Raw genomic sequence first — 22,173 nt, 5'->3', positions numbered from 1 at the left:
TTTTTTTGTTCAACATGAAAAACAGTTTGTCATTCTTGTGAAATTATTCTACCACTCAACATTGTAACTGCACTTGTGAGATTAAGTTTATTGTCCACTGACTCAATGAACTATTGTTAATTATTTCATGAAGAGTAGGTCTACTGCATAGGTCTACTGCACAAAAAGTTTATAGCAAGAACTGCAATGAAGTGCAGTATGTAGTTTTCCTAATCTGCTTACAAAAGAGAATTGTGAAACCTGAACTGGCCATCAATTGTGAATATGACAAAAGTGGGTGTACAAGTGATTAATTTCTTGCTTTAAATACCATGTGGGCTACATTATGGGGAGTATTCGTTTGTCATCAACAGTTCGAAGCCAGCTACAACAAAGGACAGAAGAGACACCAGCTACCGACAGCACCCAAGCACGTAAAATGGATTAGATACACATTCTCAATCACTGCTTTTCTTTCATGCCCCACGACTCTCATAACTGCCAATTTTTGTATGTCCATCTTCAACTTCGGACAGAAAGTGAGACTAGGGCTGGTCAGTAAAGGAGAATTAAGGGTAACATCTTCAGGAGTATGTCTTAACCACTTTATTCAAATGTGTCCCTTTTCGGTGATCCACTGCATTGTCATCACACTTCCCTAGTGGCAAATATTGGTCCTATAACCAACTTACTAATGAATGGTTGGATGGTAGGTGGAGTTGGCACTTCACATATGAACTGCTCTGTGGACATCGAGTTTGATTTTTCTTCCTATCATGGCAATACAGAGAGTTGGTCACAGAACCAATATTTGCCAATAGAATCATTAATTCTCTTATAACTCTTGTCTGGTTTCTGTAAAAGTTGAAAGTAGCCTTTCACTCCCTATACTTCACCCCTGCTATTGTCACAATTTCAAAGACATTATACCAGTCAGGATTGTTGAAAGCTTTCTGTAAGTCTACAAAGGCTACAAAAGTATGTCTGCCTTTCTGTAACCTATCTTCTAAGAAAAATCATAGGGGCAGTATTGCCTTCCCTGTTCATACATTTCTTTGGTATTTAAACAGATCTTCCCAAATGCTATCTTGTATCAGTTTTTCCATTCTTCTGTGGAGAATTTGTGTTAGTATTTTGCAACAGTGGCTCATTGATTTCATAGTTTGGTAATATTCACACCTGTCAGCACCTGCTTTCTTTTGGAATTTGAACTACTGTATTCCTCTCGGAAATCTGACGGTATTTTGCCTTTCTAATCCATCTTTCAAACTAGATGGAATAGTTTTGTCACGGCTGGCTCTCCGAAGGCTATCAATAGTTCTGCCACAATGTCATCTACTCCAGGGGGCTTGTTTCAAGTTAAAGACTTTTCAGTACTCTGACAAATTATTCTCGCAGTACCATACCTCCGCTCACCTCCATCTTCCCTCACTTCTCTCTTTTGGCAGCTCATAAATCCTCATGTGCTAGCCATACCAAGGCAGTCTGTGTAAGGGGGACGGTGAAGGGAAGAACGGTGAAGTGGTGGTGGTTGAGGGAGGGGGAGAGATGAAGAACAGCATGACAATGGGGACAGAGAATTGAGAGCTCAGAGGAGGGGCCTTTAAGCTCTTTCAGAAAATGTAGAAATCCAAATACAAATCTGGGTAATGAAGGTATTATGTATTACTCTGAACTAATCACAGGCTGGCAGCCTTAAAACAACTAACACTTTTAGAGAACAAGAAGGTTAGCTGTACATGAAGATGAGCTGATACGACATCTAAGTAGTTTTCTCAGTGTTCTATTATCTGTGCATGGATCCCACAATTTCCTTACTTTGATGATCTAATTTGCAAAATGTGCCTCAGTGTCAACAAAATTCTGTAACTCCTTTATCACAAGCATTAACTAAGGGTCTGCAGACTCGGCTGAAGAAAACTTCTTGCTGTTGTCTCAATACTTCCATTAGCCAAAAGGGGGTTAGCCTCTCATGTTCCAGCATTTTTATAGTGCAGAACCAATCTTTGCTATTTGTGACTGGAAAAGGAAGACGGGATAGTGATAGTGACATTGCTAAAACGTGATATGCAAATCACTCATGCACATGCTCAGTACTCTGCTGGCAGCTGAACATGACAGTTCTTACACATCAGGTCCGTTCCAAGCTGACCCAGTTTTATGGTTGTCTTATTCATTCAGCCTGTTTCAAATTTTGACTGTAATCACTATGTCAATTAATTTATTATCATCTGATGGAATGATGGGACATCCAATGCACTCATCTGATTGAGACAGAATGTACCTGAATATGCAACTCTAATGTTGTGAAACCAGTAGTACTATTAAAAGATCATATAACAGATGTTTGACATTTATTTCAATGATTTATGGAAATATATCATTACAAAAGCATTTTTGAAACTAAAACTCTGAAAATATAAATTTGGCTCCTTGGCTGCGACATTATTTATAATTTTATATTCCCTGGCCGATGCACAGAAAGGGAACCTTATGGAGCCCAATATTCAATAAAATAAGTTTCAGTGTTTTTGGAAATTCAAGCCCAAAGTGGTGTAAAAGGGATGAAAATTTTTATGAAAATATTCTGTTACATTAAAACATTTTTAAAGCTAAATCTACAGAAATAAACATGCTGTAGTTTGCGAACAACATAAAAATTTGATTAAAGAAAAAAAATCTGTGTACCGTATTTACTCGAATCTAAGCCACACTTTTTTTCCGGATTTTGTAATCCAAAAAACCATCTGTGGCTTAGAATCGAGTGCAAAGTAAGCGGAAGTTCTGAAAAATGTTGGTAGGTGCCGCCACAACTAACTTCTGCCGTCGAATATATGTAGCGCTACACAGGCATGCTTTGCAGGCACAAAGATAAATACTGGCGCCAAAACCTCTAATAAATTTTTAAAAAAAGATGGAAGACGAGCTATTTTCTCCGCCCCGAGTTTCGACCACTGCATTTTCATACATTATCCAACGAAGTAAATACAAATTCTGTATTGTTCATCTTCAAATGTAGCAGCATTTCAATGTACTGTGAAAATTCGACTGGCAAGACTGTTTGGGATGTTTGTCTACGTTCTGAATTTTTTCCTACCTGTGAGAAGAGATGGTTGCTAATAGGAACTTTTATGAATTGTGAATCACATGTAGTATTCTCTTCACCATAAGAATAATACGAATATAAACATTTTGCCATGTATTCTTTCGTGTTTGCTGCTATCTCATTTAATCCTGTCTGCCTAATAAACTACGAAATTAGTGTGAGACAACAGCAAACGCGGAAGAATATACATATCATATCATGTTTATATTCGTATTATTCTTATGCCTAATAGTGAATAGTGGGTAGTACCTAATATCTGATTAGTCTCAGGAGTAAGCGTCTCGGAAAGTTTAGGAGCCACTGATCTCGATTCTGTACAAAAGCGAACATTAAACAGGGGTTTTCTCAATTGGAAATTGCATATGAATATTGTTTGTGAGATCATGTTACAACTCTTGCAAGGAGATCTGTCTACCGACACGTGCCAGAATTCAGCAGCAGCACAATTGAATTCTATTGAGATTATCACACTAGTCAGAATGCCAAAACTTTCATGTAAATATAGACCAGAGTAGTTTCAGGAAGGCCATTCTCAATGCTAATCAGGATCTCAATGGCCAAGTGTGACTACGGTACAAAAAGGCAGACATATGTTTTGCACAACCGTGCAGAATGTTACACGTCACTTATCTTTACTCTGGAAATGGTGCGATTACTGCAAGGCCACGAGGACAAGACAATGATGTCTGGAGTACCACAGATTGCCAGCATGGTGACTACTGTCGCAGCTGCCCGTGATACTGCTGCAAAGAGGGGGGTCAACAATGGTGCACCTAATGAGAACACTGTACACAGGAGCTGCACCGTGTTGTCTTCTCAGGTAAGTCCTGGCTCTGCATGACAATGGATTTATCCAAATGTGGAGGCATTCATCATCAACATATGGGCCCAGCACCTAGCTTGATCGTATAGGGTGCCACTTGATAAACAACTTCATCGTGTCTAGTTCATATATCAGCAATATTGACAGCTGCCATTCCATTTCTGATGCTTTATGGCTAGTCACTGCCCCTTCCTGAGTTCTCTGTGACAGTTAACGGTTCGACTGTTGCTGTAGCTACCATGTTCTCCTGATCTTTCCCCACTGAAAAGATCTGGCCATAGGTTGTCAGAAGACTGGTTTGCCACAATAGTTAATTAAGTTTGGCACAGCATTGAAGCAGTGAGAAAGGACATACCTGTACCAGTTGTCAAACCTCAGTTCGTCTGTATAGGATCAGCTGTTGTTGCTTCCAATGACAGCATTCATCATCTAAGTTTTGCACTCCGTACATGCGCTAATAATCTATAAATGTAATCAAGTATTCTTCCTGCGATTACGTATACATACAATAAGTAAAATTTTGATGTTAGCTACCTTAATGATTGGCAATATAATTCAGACATCTCTCTGACGAATTTCTCAATGAGTGACAGAACAAAAAATCTGAAGGTATTCATATATACTAGCTGAATTGTATCTCTTATGAATGAACTAGGAACAACAACTTACATACAAAGTAACACAACCTGCTTCAAATTGATCCCTTACCTCTGTAATTACACTTTGACAAGGATGGACTTCTCCATTTTCTACAACTGGTTTTGTGTGCCTGAAGATGGCTGCCAGTCTATCAAGCCATAGAACAGGATCAGTTTTTGTTCCTTTCTCAGTCTTCACATCATTCTGCATCAAAACGTTAGCACAAAAATGAAAATCCCTCCAACATAACATGAAAGGCAGTTAATTAACAACATTAAATAAGAGGATGAAAAATACCCTTTCTGCTCATGTATAAGTTTGTTTTCATTAATTAATACACTTACAATTAAATAAAAAGATCACAAAAATATACTCAGACACAATAAAAAATGGCAAAGAAAGGTAAGGACAGGAGGAATTCAGGCTACCAACATGAGTAATAGTGCAGAAAACTTTAGCAGCTAATATCTAAGTTATTTCAGTATTAGGATAAAATGGAACCGTATTCAAAGTATCTGAGAAAAGATGGTGAAAGCTTGCTGGATATTAAATGTCGGTGGAAGCCTACAATGGATAGTGTTATGAAAATGGACATTCATCAACTTCGTACACCTGTAACTATTTCAACACAATCCAAAGTTGGTCCACCACTACTCACTCATAACTACATTCAACCTTTTGCTGATAAACATCTACAACACACTGTAGAGAAATTTCATACAAATACATTACCAATTCTATGGCCCCTCAGTAATTTGCATCCATTGCTTTATCACGCTACTTTTCTATGATGCAACCTTTCATTGCACACTGCCTATCAGCTGATATAATCAGTAAGCAGCCATAGTAAAATTTGTGTCCTTGCTTCTTAATCATTTCTACAATACCTAATGACTATTTTATCTCTGAGGTACAATCTTTTGCGACCAGAATATATTTTCCTCTTGTGACTTTTCTAGGGTCCAGGATTCAACCAAGTCATCTTGTTCTCATAAACTGCAAATGTTTTTGTGTAGTACAATTCTGAGGCTGCATTACTGACCCCCCCCCCCCCCCCCCCATAAACTGCTAGAATACAACTATCCCCAAAACGATTTATTTTGTGCTTTTATACATCTCAAGGCCAGGTTTTATTCATCTTAACGGAGCCTGCGAGGGTTTCCAACTGAAATAAAGAATTACTTTTCGACAGCTGTCAGGATATATATTTTTTATAAAAAGAAATATCGTTACAATAGCTTGTCTTCTTGAATCTATTGCCTTCTTTCTTGATATTCACTCTGTGTCACTGGTTGACAAACCTCTACTTAAATACAGATCTAATTCAATAATGATTAATACCAAACATATTGGATAAAGTTACATACTTCCCCCACTATACCCTTGGTGCCCGAAAACTGACAAGAAATCTTATTTCTGAGTGGAGAGATGGGGTGATGAATCCTCTTACATGTGCTGAAAATTTTTCCCTTTTGACTGTTTTCATTCTAGGGAACAGGAAAAAGTCCCAGGGGCCAGATATTATTAAAAGGCTAGGCATGAAACACTCGTGAAGTCATTATCAAAATCTGTGTGTATGTCATTGATGTATGAGCAGGCAGGTTGTAATGATTGAGGAGCCTCTTGTCATGATATAGGCTACTTTTCTGGCAGTACCTTACACAATTATTTTAGCAAACAATGGGCAATACTGCTGCACAATACTCATTTTTCAAAATAAAATGTTAATATATGTCAAAAAAATTTTACAGTCCCTTGAATATGTTTTGTAACTTACTATGGGTAGTTAGCGTTTGCTTAGTGCAGTAGTTGTTCATAAAATATGCACTGCAACAACCATTCTTTATGGAAATTAATATTATTAAGTCATCATAAAATCTGCAGCTCCTTCAACACACATTTCAACCAAACTGATTCTTCTTATGGATAACATTTGGACAACTGTTTTCAAACAATAAGCAGTAGAGGCAACTAGTGAAAGAACACATCACTACTGCCCATCTGACTGCAGGAAGTGTATTCTGATAATTTTCAAGGTCCCCTCCCATACACAAAACAATTTTATAACGTCTCCAATTCTTTCAAATGACAGTATCAGGCTGCACCTCAACATGATTTCCTTTTCCATCACAGCCATTGAGAACTACTGAAACTTCGTTGACACAAAATAGAAAATCTCTTGTTATGCAATAAAAGGCTATCCTGAAAAAGTTAGGCTATGATTTTCTGAAACTGTATGCTAGATTGAGGTATGTCCTCACCTCACCCTGAGCTGCTTTATGTTGCTCTTTCAATCTCTGTTACATTCTTGTTGAGGTAACAGTGTCCTCATTCCTGTTCCTTGTCAAATGATTCAGATCTTCTAATCAGCTTTCCAACAGATGGCTTGTCCTAAGCACTTACTGCTACTGCGTACTCAAACCTACATCACTTGTAAGACCTCTAGTAAGTCTAAGGTCAACCACCTGCCAGAACATTCATTCATACACTTTCCTGCACGTAGCCTCTATGCAGATTTTATGTCAGTATGGTGACTATAAAGCTGCCAGGAAAAACAGACAGATGGGTGGATGATTACAGATAAAGAAATTATTCCAGTAACTTACTACTGCACATGTTCAGCATGAATGACTTGCTCTACAACACATACCTGCCATCATTTTGGTGGCCCCTCGTTCCTCCAAACCTAAAGTTCCCATTTTCTCTCATTTTTATGCTGTGTAGTTTCTCTTTTCTTTCTTTGCACACTGCTTTTGCATCTTGTGCAACAACATTAACTTTTACACATTGCTCTAGCTTTTCAGCAAACCTCTCCTCTCTGTCTCTTCTCACTTGTTAGATTTTCAAATATTGTATAATGTACTATTTCACTGCCAATTTCCTCTTACACAACCAGGCATAAACACTAATACTGGTGTGACCTTTGCCTGTGTGTTTACTGCTCCCAGTTTGTACTTTCCCCCCCATTCGTCTTTGACTATAGTTTAATTCTCAAGAACGTGTTTGACACCACCAACTCATAACTGCTACACAATGAGTAAAGTAAACACACTCATCATATAGTGGAGACTTTTTGTGATAATGGTTTTCTGCTTAACATTTTCACTGCATAGTGGCTGGTTATATTTACTCATTCCTTTATTTTATTCCAATCAAATTTACCAGTATCATATTATTGGCTTGTCAAGTGGTTACATACCTCAACCAACTGACACAAAGGATTAATCTGAAAGAAACAGATTTGTTTCATGGCTTGCTGTATTTGATCTGGTGGCATTCGACCCAAAATCACAGAAACACCTGTAAGATAACATTATGCATTAATTCAAACTAAAATAACCAAGCTAACTTCATACAATACAGTCCTTTCAAGAGAATCACAAAAACACAATTGTAACACAGGGTATATAAGCAAACAAGGAAAAAAATTCTCAGATTATTCCCAGATATGCCGTTTAAAAAATATACTTTTTCTCTGGCAAAAATACACATTTTCCGTGCTAAGTAACAGTATGTTTTCCATAGATTTTACGTCGGAACTGCAAAACTTATTAATCCTTTGAATGGTTAACCTTTCGTACACTGGTATAGAATTTCCCAGAAAAAAAGGGGGGGGGGGGATGGGGGAGAGAAGTTTTGGAATGGTGTTTGATGAAAGAAAAGGAGAGAAATTTTGGAATGGCATTTGATATCAGCAACGTATAAGCTGAATATTTTCATATTATGGGAAGTATAAATTCGAATTGCACCGAACACAGCACATTAGTTTCCGGAGCTTTGAAATCAAGACTGTGATGCCCTTTTGTAAGCCAATCATATCTCATGCCACGTGGTCTCACCAGCCGATGACAGCAGATGACAGCAGATATTCAGAGCATAGGACACATGCTGTAGTAAGCCAACAGCAAGATTCGCAGGTTCGAATCCTGCCTCGGGCATGGATGTGTGTGATGTCCTTAGGTTAGTTAGGTTTAAGTAGTTCTAGGGGACTGATGACCTCAGAAGTTGAGTCCCATAGTGCTCAGAGCCATTTGAACAGCAAGATCACTTATGTAGCGCGAATACACAAAGAGGAAAAGTTAATGGTTTACATTAATATACACAGTGTAACAACAAGAAAAGCTAAGCTTCCACATATAATATTGGTCTCTAAGATTAATAAGCTACAAGAGAAGCTAAGCTTTCACATGTAATACTAATCTTTTTTGCATGTGTTATACTTTAAGGTGCATCACACAAATGTGCCAGTAAATTTAAAATAATGACATAAATGTCTGCTCTTCTGGGCTCGAAATTCTTCTATGTGGCTGGTCCTCAAAGTGTTCAGTTTTGAACGAGAGTCAAACGCTCTGTGATTTAAGAAATTCATCCCACTTTCTCACATGTAACATAATTCATCTTGCATAAAAGGAAATTTACTTTTAAAGTAATGCTTTTCAAACCACCATTTGCAATACTGTCCCGAGACTGTTAGAAATAGGTTTGATTTAGCAGTTGCCAGATAGCGCCAGAAAACAGGCATTACTGCATGTGCGCAGCTGTAGTGATGTAGGAAGCCCGCATGTTTATATGTATAAAGCATAAAGAGATCTTATATTACACCATAAAAGAAAGGATATTAAAAAGCATAATTCAGCCTGAAGTGCACATTGGTTTGTCCAGATTCACAATGAAGTAGGTCCCACCTGATATTAAGCTTTTCATTGTGGTTTTTGGGACATAAATTTTCTTGGCATAGCAGTACAGTACTATCTCATGTTTGGTTCTTTATTATGGCATAATGCCATATGTGGCAGAAGATGAAAACGTGCAATTGAAATTCAGCGAACTAAAGGTTTAATTTTTCCTCTCGTTTATGTTTTATTGCTGCAGTTTTATTCTCCAGTAGCAGGATACAGTAGCATTCTTTGCTAGAGAATCAATTCGTACCAGTCAAAATTACAAAAATTTAACTGAAAATTAAAACAATGAAAAATTCCTGGAATTCCGAAAAATTCCCGGGTTTTTCCCAGATTACCCGGGTCGTATACACCCTGTAACAGTAAAAGTGAATAATAAAACTGACAAGATAACAAGGCAGAGCCTATTCGAAGTGAATGGTACCCTGGGGTGGGGGAGGGGGTGGGGGCGAGGGAACTCAACTAAGGAACACTTTCAGGTTATTAAAGCATTCCGTAACAAACGAAAATTGAATTCTTCTTGATACTGTACAATATTCAAAGAGCACTGCTGCAGATTTTGAGTGACAGCATTACATCCAATGAACCATTCATCAATGGATATTCAAATATTAAAGTGCACAGGCTTCAACATTTTGTGAAACTAAATAGCAACTATAACATAAAAACTGACACTTTGACCAATTTGCTGAAATCCTATTCAGAATGATGAATCTACTCTAAAGATGACAGCTTCATGCTGATTTAAATTAATGCTTTTGTTTTGTTTTTCTATTTAATTTTAAGGAACAATGTGTGCTAAAGCACAAAATATTTTATTTAAATGGAATTATGAGACCTACTGGTTAAAGCACTACAAAAATCACTTTTAGGAATCAGTACGACAGACCCTATTTTTGATGTGAAAGGAGAACATTCACGAAGTTCAGAGCAGGGAAGCTCATTTTGTATTATCGCAAAATAAGGGAGAGAGTGTGAAGGATATTATACGACACTGGGGGTGGTATGTTCTTCATTGCGGTGAGATCTTTTCATGTAATTCTGTCATCAGCATTCTGCTCTAAATGCAAAAAATATTTTATTGAAGGCCACCTACATAGGGAGAAATGATCACTGTAATAAAATAAGATAAATCAGAGCTTACATAGAAAGATTTAAGGGTTAATTTTTTTCATGCGCTGCTTGAGTGTAGGGAAACTGTCTGAAGGTGATATGATATTCCCTCTGCCGGGTACTGGACTGCAGAATAGTCTTGTAGATGTAGATATAAATGCTCTGAGATCCTTAATTACATCTTAATGAGAGCACATTTTGATTACCAACATACACATTACCACTTTACAACAATACAACAAATTAATAATCATCTCATTGAAGCATTAGGGGAACAAATGGATGGGCTGCTCACCAACCCACACTGCAGACAGTATAGTGAAACATAGACTGATATCCTCTGGACCAAATGTATTATGGGCATCGGAAAGACAAGCTGACAAATCACAATACTGACTTGGAACTTGAGAAATACATTGGCCTTGATCAGCATGCGAACTGGTTATGTTGTCCCTAGGCTCTGAGATTCATCAGTACTCAGATCTGATCAGGCATTGCATTTTTTTAAACATCTTGAAAACTACTTCAGTTTAATACAGAACAAAACTATTCAATCTAAAGGGTGTTAATGTAATTGTGAGAAGAGTTAAATATGATCAAATGAACTGCTCTAGGATCATCAGAAGTTTGATGAGAACATTAAAACAAAATAGAATTAAAATTGCAACATGTGTAACTGTAGAGAAATCATCAGTGAGGAAATTCAGGTGTAGGCTTTATTGTAAACTGGAAGATTAAAACAACATTCTGGATAATGAAAGAATCTCAGGCAGAACTATTTCAAAAACCAATGAGAGGTAGAACATACAAATCATTCAGGTCTGCGCACCAAAATGGTCACATTCTGATGACTTAGAAGACTCCATCCCTCTTCATATGAAGAGTTACAGAAGCAGATAAACAACAGCAAACATCACTAGTAGGGAATTGTAATTTGAAAGTGAATACAAAATGGGAAATTCTAGATACGACACCAGAAATTACACAGGTCATATGTAGCATAGTACACCAAGAAGTAAAACAATTGTCATTAACACATTTGTCCAGGAGAACAAATTAAAGAAATGATTTTTCAGGGCTAAAAGGAAAAAAAAAAAATAAACTGACTACATTTTATCAAATATAAAAAATCTTACACAACATGTGAATTCACCAGACAAGAATTTCAAATGATCACATAATTCTAAGATGTGTCTTAAAAATGTATACAAACCAAGAAACATTCATCAGGCAGGAAATCAGCACACCAGATCATAATATTTATTTCAGAAAAGGAAAGCATAAACAATTAAAATAAGGAACAAGTTTATCATCTCAGAAAATGATAGTTTATAAAGAAGTAGAGGAAAAGAAGCAATTATTTAACAAGGGACTCAAGTGAAGAGCAAAGATGTTATAGGTGTGAAAAAAAAAACCTCTAGTAAAGGGAAACCTAGACTTTCAAGGAAACAATATTATTATCGTAACTATATATCCTGCATTACCCAAATTATTTGGAAATGCCTGAGATGACATGAAAAGCTGAAATCAAAATTTGGTTACAGAAACTATTGAAAACAGTTAGTTACTGAAGAATATGAAACTGAAATGTTTGGCAGACATTAAATTTTATCTGTAGGATGGCAAACAGCTGAGTAAATAACATGAAGAAAACTGTACAACCAAACCAGTATTTCTTTAAATGCTTATATGATTCAAGAGATTAGTCAGAAACACAACTAGTTTAATAATGAAAACCCAAAAGTAACAACAGATAAAGTGAAAAAAATATTCCCAACAGCTCTAACCAAAATTTTTTGATCCTTAAATTGGGAAAATGACAAAGGAATATTTGTCAATAGAATGTGTCTGAACCACATTTCAATAATGACTATAAACTTGTTCGAGCAAGTTTGAAAGTATGTGCATCAGCTACAATTAGATTAAAGTAATAAGTAACCAATAATCAAAAAAGGAAATTGTACAAATTAACCCACTGACTTACTAATATTTATCCCCATAACCAATCTAATATTTGTCATTAAATTTATGAAAATCAGTATATTTTGTGTTACACAGTTTTCTCAAAGTAATATTTATCAATGTGATGGTGAGCGAAGGTAATACTGTTTTAGAAGTTTTTGTTGGTGTGGTATACCTGAAAACACTCAGGCATCGCTAGACATTTCTCACAGCCATACCTGGTGTAACTTGCATACTACACAATTCTGAAGGGTGTCTGATGAGATTGGGGGGAGATAAACCAAACAAAATGTGCACAATTTGCTGCTTGCAGTCTAACATGGGAAAGTCCATATTGGGGCCATCCATGTTTAGGGCAGTCTGGTAAGGTGACCTGTTCTATTATATTCACAGCCAGCTGTATTCTGAACTGACTGAAACAAGATTTTTTTTCCTGACACTTTGTTTAGCAGGATATATGAATTGAAAATCCCAATGTCCCATCAGGTGAAAGAAGATTTTCTTATCTCCTCTGGTGTATCTTCTCATGAGAGGAAAACATGACAACTGCTAGTCTTGTCTGTCAACCGTGTCCATCGAATTATTTCACTGTATAATTGCTTTGGGCTTCTGGACAAGGGTTTTGGTATCACTTTTTCCTTTTGATGTTGTATTGTTTTTAGTTTAGATTTTTGGAACTAGTCACGCATATTTTGCCTTGTGGATCTTACTGTCCCTATGGCATTTGTGCCCCTTGCAGAGAGCCTTACAAACAATGATGAAGTATACCAGTTCCCAACATATATATACACTACATGACCATTGTCCAAAGACGGTTGCATTAAGTCCATAACAACAGCTTAACTAATTGGGATTTCTTTACTGGTTGGGGTCCGGTTTTTTCCTGTACAAATATCAATAGCCACTCTTTGACTCACAAATTTTAAAGAACTGATTTCAAAATGAACTCTTTTTTTGGGGATTCAGTTTTATGTAGCAGAATCTACCTCTGAATTTCATGAAGCTTTCATCAACTGGTATATCTTCTTCAGAATAATAAACACTTTGGAAACTCTAAGATGGTCAATAACAGGTTGCAACTTGTTCAGACACTTTGCAGGATCAGAATTTTCATTATTTATGAAATGAAGAAACCTAGAAACCTGTAAGCATCTTCTATACCACATATGTCAGAAAAAAAGGAGTACGAATTGCATTTTTTATGGACCAGTATGACTGAAGCGTTGGCTTCTTCACCTGTGTCGTAAGAGCACATAAAGCAAAATGTGTGTGAATTCCATCAGATGTTATATGAAACCAAGCATTGTTTGGTAAATTAACAATGTCTCTGTACATATCAAAGGGAGTTAGTTGTTCAGGGAATTGTCTTTGAACCCTAGGATTGATGCCACTAGAACCACCAAACGAAATTTTGGAAGGTTTATCCTGATTTATTTCCCAGCCATTTTTCTACTTTCTGTTTTTTTAGCAACACACACACACACACACACACACACACACCTGCTACTGCAACATCACTGTCACTATCTGTTTCATTTGGATCACTATCATCACTACTATCATTTCTCCCATTATCTTCATTATCAGCACTATCAGAAACTTCTTGAAACATCACTTGCACTCTTATTCAACGGACTTTTGATTTCCTCATCTGAGAGGAACTTTTTATGACATAAATTGCTTGCTGCTACACAGCTAGTGAAAAACCATAAAAACAATTTCTTATAACTCACAAAACACCTTAAAAAATCGAGTGTATTATACACCAGAAAAGAAGAGTTGCTCGGCCCATCTCACAGCTGGCAATGTAATAAAGGACTTGAAACCAAAATCTGGCTGTGAGTTGGCTGTATAAGCCAATGGGTTAACAATTAAGTCACTGAAACAGTTGATGTCTTTTTGTATTTCATGTAGCTGAAAATAAAGACTGTATGGGAAGTCTAAGAAATAAACCAAAGAGTAATGAGGACATGCAGTGTTTTAGAAGACTAAACACAATTTATAAAAAAAAAAGGATCCCTATGTGGCTGGACCAAAAAGTTTGCCATCATTGTTTGTTACCAGTTCTGACTGATGATGGTGGATTTCTGATTTTTAATGTGAAAAGTGTTCAAAATCTGAAAGTTACAGAGATATTTTACAATACTGATAAGAAACATACATAAAAGGTAATTACATCACAAATAAAACAATACATTCTGTATTGATAATCATGATATGGGTATAACAATAATAAAAATTCTGCTTTTATGTTAAGATAAGAATGTAATGCTATTAGTTGCCCACAAAACAACTTTTATGAAAAATGCCTTGCTTTAAGTTTGTGTAGGACATGGTTACCACTGTTGCAGTTGCAGTACTTTTTTAAACTACTTAACATTCAATTATTAGAACAGAAAAGGCGGCAATATAGAAAACAAGTTTAATATTCTAGAACAGGCAAGTATTTCCCCAGACATGCAAGTCGCAAAAAATCTTTTTGGTTGGTTGGTTGATTTGGGGGAGGGGACGAAGCAGCAAGGTCACCAGTACCACAAGATTGGGGAAGGATGGAGAAGGAAGTGAGCCAAGTCCTTTCAAAGGAACCATTCCGGCATTTGCCTGAAGCGATTTAGGGAAATCACAGAAAACCTAAATCAGGATGGCCAGATGCGAGCTGGAACTATCGTCCTCCTGAATGCGAGTCCAGTGTGCTAACCACTGCGCCACCTTGATCAGTAATCATTTTGTCAGACAAAATAGTGTACAGTATCCATGATGGAAAATCTCTATTATACATGATGGAAAATCTCTATTGACAGCATGACAATGTAGGGACTGCCCTCCAAATGTGCACTCATATTATCCAGCTTTACAAATGCTCTTCCAAATGTTCATCATACAATTGAAGATGAGAGAAAATAGTCCAAATGTAATTCAAGAGTGGATTGAAATGGGCACATGAATTCTATTTTACAGAAGGTGAATGTGAGACTAAATTATTGAACATTTATAGCTATACTCTGCAAATCAAAATGTGCAAAGGTTGTGACTGTGTACTTTTCACTGTAATATATATTAAGCTTTCTTCTCAATCCATTCATTCATGCATGGATTATGGGAAGAATAACTGCTTGTAAGCTATGTGAGCTGTTATTAGATACATATTTTACTGTAATACCATAGAAAGGTGATACAAGACAGTTTCTGTTTCCACTGCTTCTCTTTTTAGTGAAACAAGGAAAGGAGAGACTGAAGAGTGTGACTTACACTTTTATGCACTTTGCAATGACTTATAAAGTAAATTATCTTATGCTACTAAAATGCTATCAATCTTTCCTTCGCAGTAAACTGTCATGTTACAGCTACAAAATGAGTGGTGCATTGGATGAACAATGACGGTGTACGGACTGTGAAAGCATAAGAGCACACTAAACATTATCAATGCACTGACAGTTTATTTATTTATTTATTTTGCATCATCAGTCCTCTAGCTGGTTCTGAGCAACATGCTAAAATTTCTTCTCTTGCAACAATCACTTCATTTCATAGTAGCACTTGCACACTAAATTACTCATTGGATGTGTTCCAAACACTCTCTTCCCTGTACTCTATAGTTCCCTCCAGTACCACAGAAGTTACCCCCTTTATATCTTAACGCATGTCCTATCATCCTGCCCCTTCTCCTTGTCAGTTTTTTCCATATATTCCCTTCTTTACCACTTCTGTGGAGAACCTCCTCAACCTGTACCTTATCAATCCATCTAATTTTCAAGATCCTTCTACACATCACATATCAAATGCATTGATTCTATTCTTTTTTGGTTTTCCCAAATGTGTGATTCACTAACATGCACACCTGTGTTAAAAATATATATTGTCAGAAATTTCTTCCACAGATTAAGGCCGATATTTGATAGTAACATACTTCTTTTGGCAAGGCATGCTCTCTTTGCCATGCTAACATACTTTTTATTTCCTTATTGCTTCATCTATCCTGTGTTATACTATATTCTGGCTGGAATTGATCCCGAGACCCAGGATCTTTGATTAGTAATCAAATGACGCTGCCCCTCAACCATGGGTCAACAATACATTCATTACATCATCACATTGTGATATACATATAACAACAAAAATAATCAACAATCTGTCTTTCCTGCTCATCCTGTCCAGTAAGTCTCCCCTCACCCGGGGTTCTGGGTGACTTTTCTGAATTGTACTCCTTTTCCTAAACCTCTCCAGTCATTTTCCTTCACTCTTCTTCCTTCCACTTCAACTTCTCTGTCAGAAGAAGGAGTCACTGGCTCTGGTACATTTTTTATCTATCCGTTTACATTACCCTGTGATATATATTATACTGATGTTATTGCTCAGGAGATAAACAGACACAGAAACAACAACACTTTGTAAAATAATAATACCATTAAAGAAACAATAAAATTATTTTGCTCAACAATTTAAGACTTTTTAGCTCAATGATCACTCTAAAACAAGGCTGTAGTTCATCATGGTGGTGGTGGTGGTGGTGGTGATAGTAGTATTTCTTCAGGAATAATACAGGATGGTAAAAATGGCTTCAGGAATAATACAGGATGGTAAAAATGGTGCTAAGAACTCAACTCAACTCCCAACTCAACTCAACTCCCAACTCAACTTAACTCCAAGAACAAAATTACGGATACAGGATAACTGGCAGCAAACTTAATTGAATATATTTTTGGTCTAGTAGAAAAAAATATTATCTGCAGACTGTTAGACCCAGTAGTTGCTTACCATTTACAGTGCTGTGTGCCCAACAGCTGACAACAGACTGCAAGGTAATTAGAAAGTCCATGAAGCATTTAAAAAAAAAATTACAAGTAAATAAACAAGAGCAATGTAACAAATGATACAACACATGAAAGAAAAACTCTCAAAGTATTTTTACTATGTTTACAAATGTTCTATTTGTCCATTCTTCATCACAGGACACAAACTGAACTGAAAGTCCAATTCTGCCCATACTCAACCCAGCATACCCAGAATTTCAGTAAGGACACATGCTGTAATGTGGTGTCACAAGTTACAAGGTTCTGTGGCAGATGTGGAACATAAATGCTATCCTTGATATACTGTCACAAGAAAAAGTTGCAAGGCATCATGTATGGTGGCCACTTGAGTAGTGCCAAGTCAGCAGCTGCCACACGGCCTATTCAGCTATGTGTTAATCTTATAGCCAATTGTAGAAATTTGGAGTGGCATCATCTTGCTGAATGATAACATCTCTGCTGTCACTTTCAAGCTGTGACAGAAGCCACAATTGCAGCATGTCGAGACAGGTGACACCATTGATAGTTCTTTCAGTGAAGAGGAAGGGTCCATAGATTGTCTTGTTGGAGACAGCATGGAACATTTTAAATTTCTTAGGACTTCAAACACATTCAACAGTTTCATGCGGATTCTCTGTCCACCGTATCTTTGTGTTGTGTCAGTTGGCTTTCCTCGTAAAAAAAAAAGGGGGGGGGGGGGGGGGGGGGCGCTCGTCACTGAAGATTAATTTGACTGTAAGATCATTTTTTAGTTGGTTCTGTATACAAATGCTGAATTATGTGCTGAACAATTTTTTTGTCAAGGTTTATGGTCTGCAGAAGCTGAAATTTATAGTTTTACTCTTAATCACTTATGATGGAGTGTGGGACTTTGCAACATCATTATCCTCACATGGTCTACCATCTGTTCTGACATGCTTGACTGGGCCGGGTGTTTCAAATCACACAAACAAGCATTCCCTTTGAATTTCTTGTACCACTTCACTATGCTGTTGTAAACTGATGGTGTCTTGCAAAACTTCTTACAGAAAGCTCTTTGTACACACACAATTGATTGGCAATGGAAAATTCTAGCACAAAAAATGTGTTCTCTGCCTGATTCACTGCTATTTTCAGCAACTATGGTCAGTGGCACCCCACTCGGCAGTTTTTCAAACTAACTTGCCAGCATTACACTACAAAACAGCTTTGAGAGCTTGTCTTATTTACTGTATCATTTGTTACATTACACTTCAACATTTACCTATGCTGAAGTTTCATGGACTTCACAATTTCCCTGTGTGTGTGTGTGTGTGTGTGTGTGTGTGTGTGTGTGTGTGTGTGTGTGTGACACATAAGGAAAAGAAAGTATGATCTGAGACAAATGGAGGCAGCATATTAGTAGGTTTGTGATCCAGCATGTGAATGAGCCTTTAATGCATCAGGTAACAATGTGTGGAAAAGAAAATGAAAACAAAGGAATCACTATCTATACTAAGAAGATTACAAGAAAATTCTCACAGGAGTTACTGATACTGACTCCTTTTCTCAATGTACTATCAAAATTGAGACTTGGAATAAACTAAAACAATCATAGACAGAAATCTCTGCATGGTCAGTACCCAAACTGGCTGGAGAACGTATAACATTGACAAAGATCAGGCACATCTGTGGCTGAGAAGAGAAAGACTGAGAGCGGAGTCAGAAACACTAATAATGCTGCACATGCTCAGGCTTTGAGACAAAGAGCTTTGAAAAAGCAGTAATGAAAACCACTCAAGTCAATAGATGTCAACTTTGTGGAGTACACTCTGACCATGGACCACACAGTATCAGGTTGCACTATCCTGGCAAAGAAATATCATAAATAGCACAATCACACATTCAAAGTGGCCACAACAGCATGCTGTAAAGCTATCCTGTAGGATGAACAAATAAATACCAGCCAACTTGCAGCTGACAAGCCTAAAGTCATATGTCAACCAGAAAAGAGAACATGCTTCTTATCCAATGTCACAGTTGTGTGTGATGTGAACATTAATAGTATGGGAGCTCAGAAGAAATGGAAATATGAGGATCAGAGCATTGCAATCAGTCAAACAGGTAATGTGCAAATTACATAAATGTCATTCCCATTACCAATGGCACCTCGCAATCAATACCACGTGACTTGAGGAGCAATCTGTCTAGAATTCGAGGATGCAGCAAAAACAGTGAAATACAAGACATAGTACTGTTTGGAACTACCCATATCTTGCCTATAATGTTGTAACATCACTTAATTCTAATGCCTACTCTTCAAGAAGCTGGAAGTAATACTACGCGTATTCTATTTTACTCAGTAACGTAATCTGTTATTCATAACAATAATAATAATAATAATAATAATAATAATAATAATAATCACACATCTCCTATACATGGATGATCTAAAACTACTGGCAGCAACAAATCAACAACTCAACCAATTACTACAGATAACAGAAGCATTCAGCAATGATATAAATATGGCTTTTGGAACAGACAAATGTAAGAAAAATAGCATAGTCAAGGGAAAACACACTAAACAAGAAGATTACATATTGGATAACCACAGCGACTGCATAGAAGCGATGGAAAAAACAGATGCCTATAAATATCTAGGATACAGACAAAAAATAGGAATAGATAATACAAATATTAAAGAAGAACTAAAAGAAAAATATAGACAAAGACTAACAAAAATATTGAAAACAGAATTGACAGCAAGAAACAAGACAAAAGCATATAAATACTTATGCTATACCAATATTGACCTACTCATTTGGAGTAGTGAAATGGAGTAACACAGACCTAGAAGCACTCAATACACTTACACTATCACAATGCCACAAATATAGAATACATCACATACATTCAGCAACTGAAAGATTCACATTAAGCAGAAAGGAAGGAGGAAAGGGGTTTATCGACATAAAAAACCTACATTATGAACAGGTAGACAATTTAAGAAAATTCTTTATAGAACGAGCAGAAACTAGCAAAATACACAAAGCAGTCACTCATATAAATACATTGGCTACACCACTGCAATTTCATAACCGCTTCTACAACCCTTTAGATCACATAACTTCAACAGATACAAAGAAAGTAAATTGGAAAAAGAAAACACTACATGGTAAGCACCCGTATCATCTAACACAGCCACACATCGATCAAGACGCATCCAACACATGGCTAAGAAAAGGCAATATATACAGTGAGACGGAAGGATTCATGATTGCAATACAGGATCAAACAATAAACACCAGATATTACAGCAAGCATATTATTAAAGATCCCAATACCACAACAGATAAATGCAGACTTTGCAAACAACAAATAGAAACAGTAGATCACAACACAAGCGGATGTACAATACTAGCCAATACAGAATACCCCAGAAGACATGACAATGTAGCAAAAATAATACATCAACAGCTTGCCTTACAACATAAACTTATAAAACAACACATTCCCACATACAAGTATACACCACAAAATGTACTGGAGAACGATGAATACAAATTACACTGGAACAGAACCACTATAACAGATAAAACAACACCACATAACAAACCTGACATCATACTTACCAATAAAAAGAAGAAATTAACACAACTAATCGAAATATCCATACCCAATACAACAAATATACAAAAGAAAACAGGAGAAAAAATTGAAAAATACATCCAACTGGCTGAGGAAGTCAAGGACATGTGGCATCAGGATAAAGTTGACATTATACCAATTATACTATCAACTACAGGAGTGATACCACACAATACCCACCAGTACATGAATGCAATACAGCTACATCCAAACTTATATATACAACTACAGAAATCCGTAATTATTGATACATGTTCAATTACCCGAAAGTTCCTAAACGCAATATAACATATACCGTACAGTTAAAAGGAAGTCACGTTTGATTCCGCGTCACTTTCCATTTTTGACCAGACATAACGTCTGAGAAAAGAAAGAAATAATAATAATAATAACCCCGTGGAGGCCTGGGAAAAGAATAGGCCTCCGGTATGTTCTGCCAGTCTTAAAAGGCGACGAAAAGAACAAACCTCTAATAGGGCTAACCCCCCTTTTAGTGTGATTAGTTGGTTCAGGACAGATCTAATGAAGCCTCGGAAAAGTGCTGTCATGGTCGAGGACGACATTTGAACCCTATGGCCATCCACAATGGTAACGACACTGCTTGCCACACGGTAAATGATTTAAATCCAAATAGAGGTGTTTTGCAGAATATGCTTCCTGCAAACACTCTAGAAGGAAAACAAAGACAGAGGATGAGATGGTCAGATGAAGTTAACCAACACCTCATGTTCTGTTATCACGAAGCAACATACTTAGGAACCAATACAACTGGATACAGATCACAAGTATACACAACATTTATTACCAGATACACAGAATTAAAATTTTTAACAGAACAATGACTAGCTGATCAGATTCGTGTAATAATCAAAAATAACAGGATACCCCAGTCAGAATTAGAAAACATCAAACAAAAAGTACAACAAATACTGGAACAAAATAATGTGCAATCAGAAGAAGAAGAAGAAGAAAATACAGTAATGGACTCAAACATCCCAGAGCAAACAAACAACAACAGCACGCATAAATTAAACAATCAGAGGAAAACGAAATCTTAAGACAGCCACCAGAAGAAGCACAAATAGAACATAAAGTGACACACATGTTAGATATAGAAGAAAAATTTCAGCTGACATATATAGAATACAAACACAAATACAGACATTATACCATTCTTGCATAGACCACCAAATAACCCACAAGTCGAAACAACAATAACAACTATCAACACAATCATACACAACAAAATAAATGAAAATACAACTATGGAAGAGTTACAACTACTGGTTTATGTAGGAGCACTCACTACACTAAATATACACACTAGGCAGAGATCAGAACCAACCAACACATAGAGGAAACCTACAAAACCAGCATGGCAACATAGGCTACAGGTAAGAATAGAAAAGACATCGGGCAGCTAACACAATTTAAAAGAAATGAAATATCAGACAAAAAATAGGAATAGATAAT

At 36.7% G+C, this 22,173-nt stretch overlaps 1 protein-coding gene across 1 annotated transcript in view; it reads right to left on the bottom strand.

Moving 5' to 3' along the window:
* Window positions 1–22,173, bottom strand: part of LOC124802585 (transportin-3) — a 202,926-nt gene that overhangs the window by 74,044 nt on the left and 106,709 nt on the right. Inside the window, exons 11-12 of the mRNA XM_047263458.1 lie at window positions 7,747–7,847; window positions 4,617–4,751 (exon numbers count right to left, since the gene is read on the bottom strand). Coding sequence (XP_047119414.1) covers window positions 4,617–4,751; window positions 7,747–7,847 — 236 coding nt within the window. The remainder of the gene's footprint in view (window positions 1–4,616; window positions 4,752–7,746; window positions 7,848–22,173) is intronic.

The sequence above is a fragment of the Schistocerca piceifrons genome, chromosome 6 (assembly GCF_021461385.2).
Source record: "Schistocerca piceifrons isolate TAMUIC-IGC-003096 chromosome 6, iqSchPice1.1, whole genome shotgun sequence".
NCBI lineage: Eukaryota > Metazoa > Arthropoda > Insecta > Orthoptera > Acrididae > Schistocerca > Schistocerca piceifrons.
This window is presented reverse-complemented; position numbering and strand designations above follow the sequence as displayed.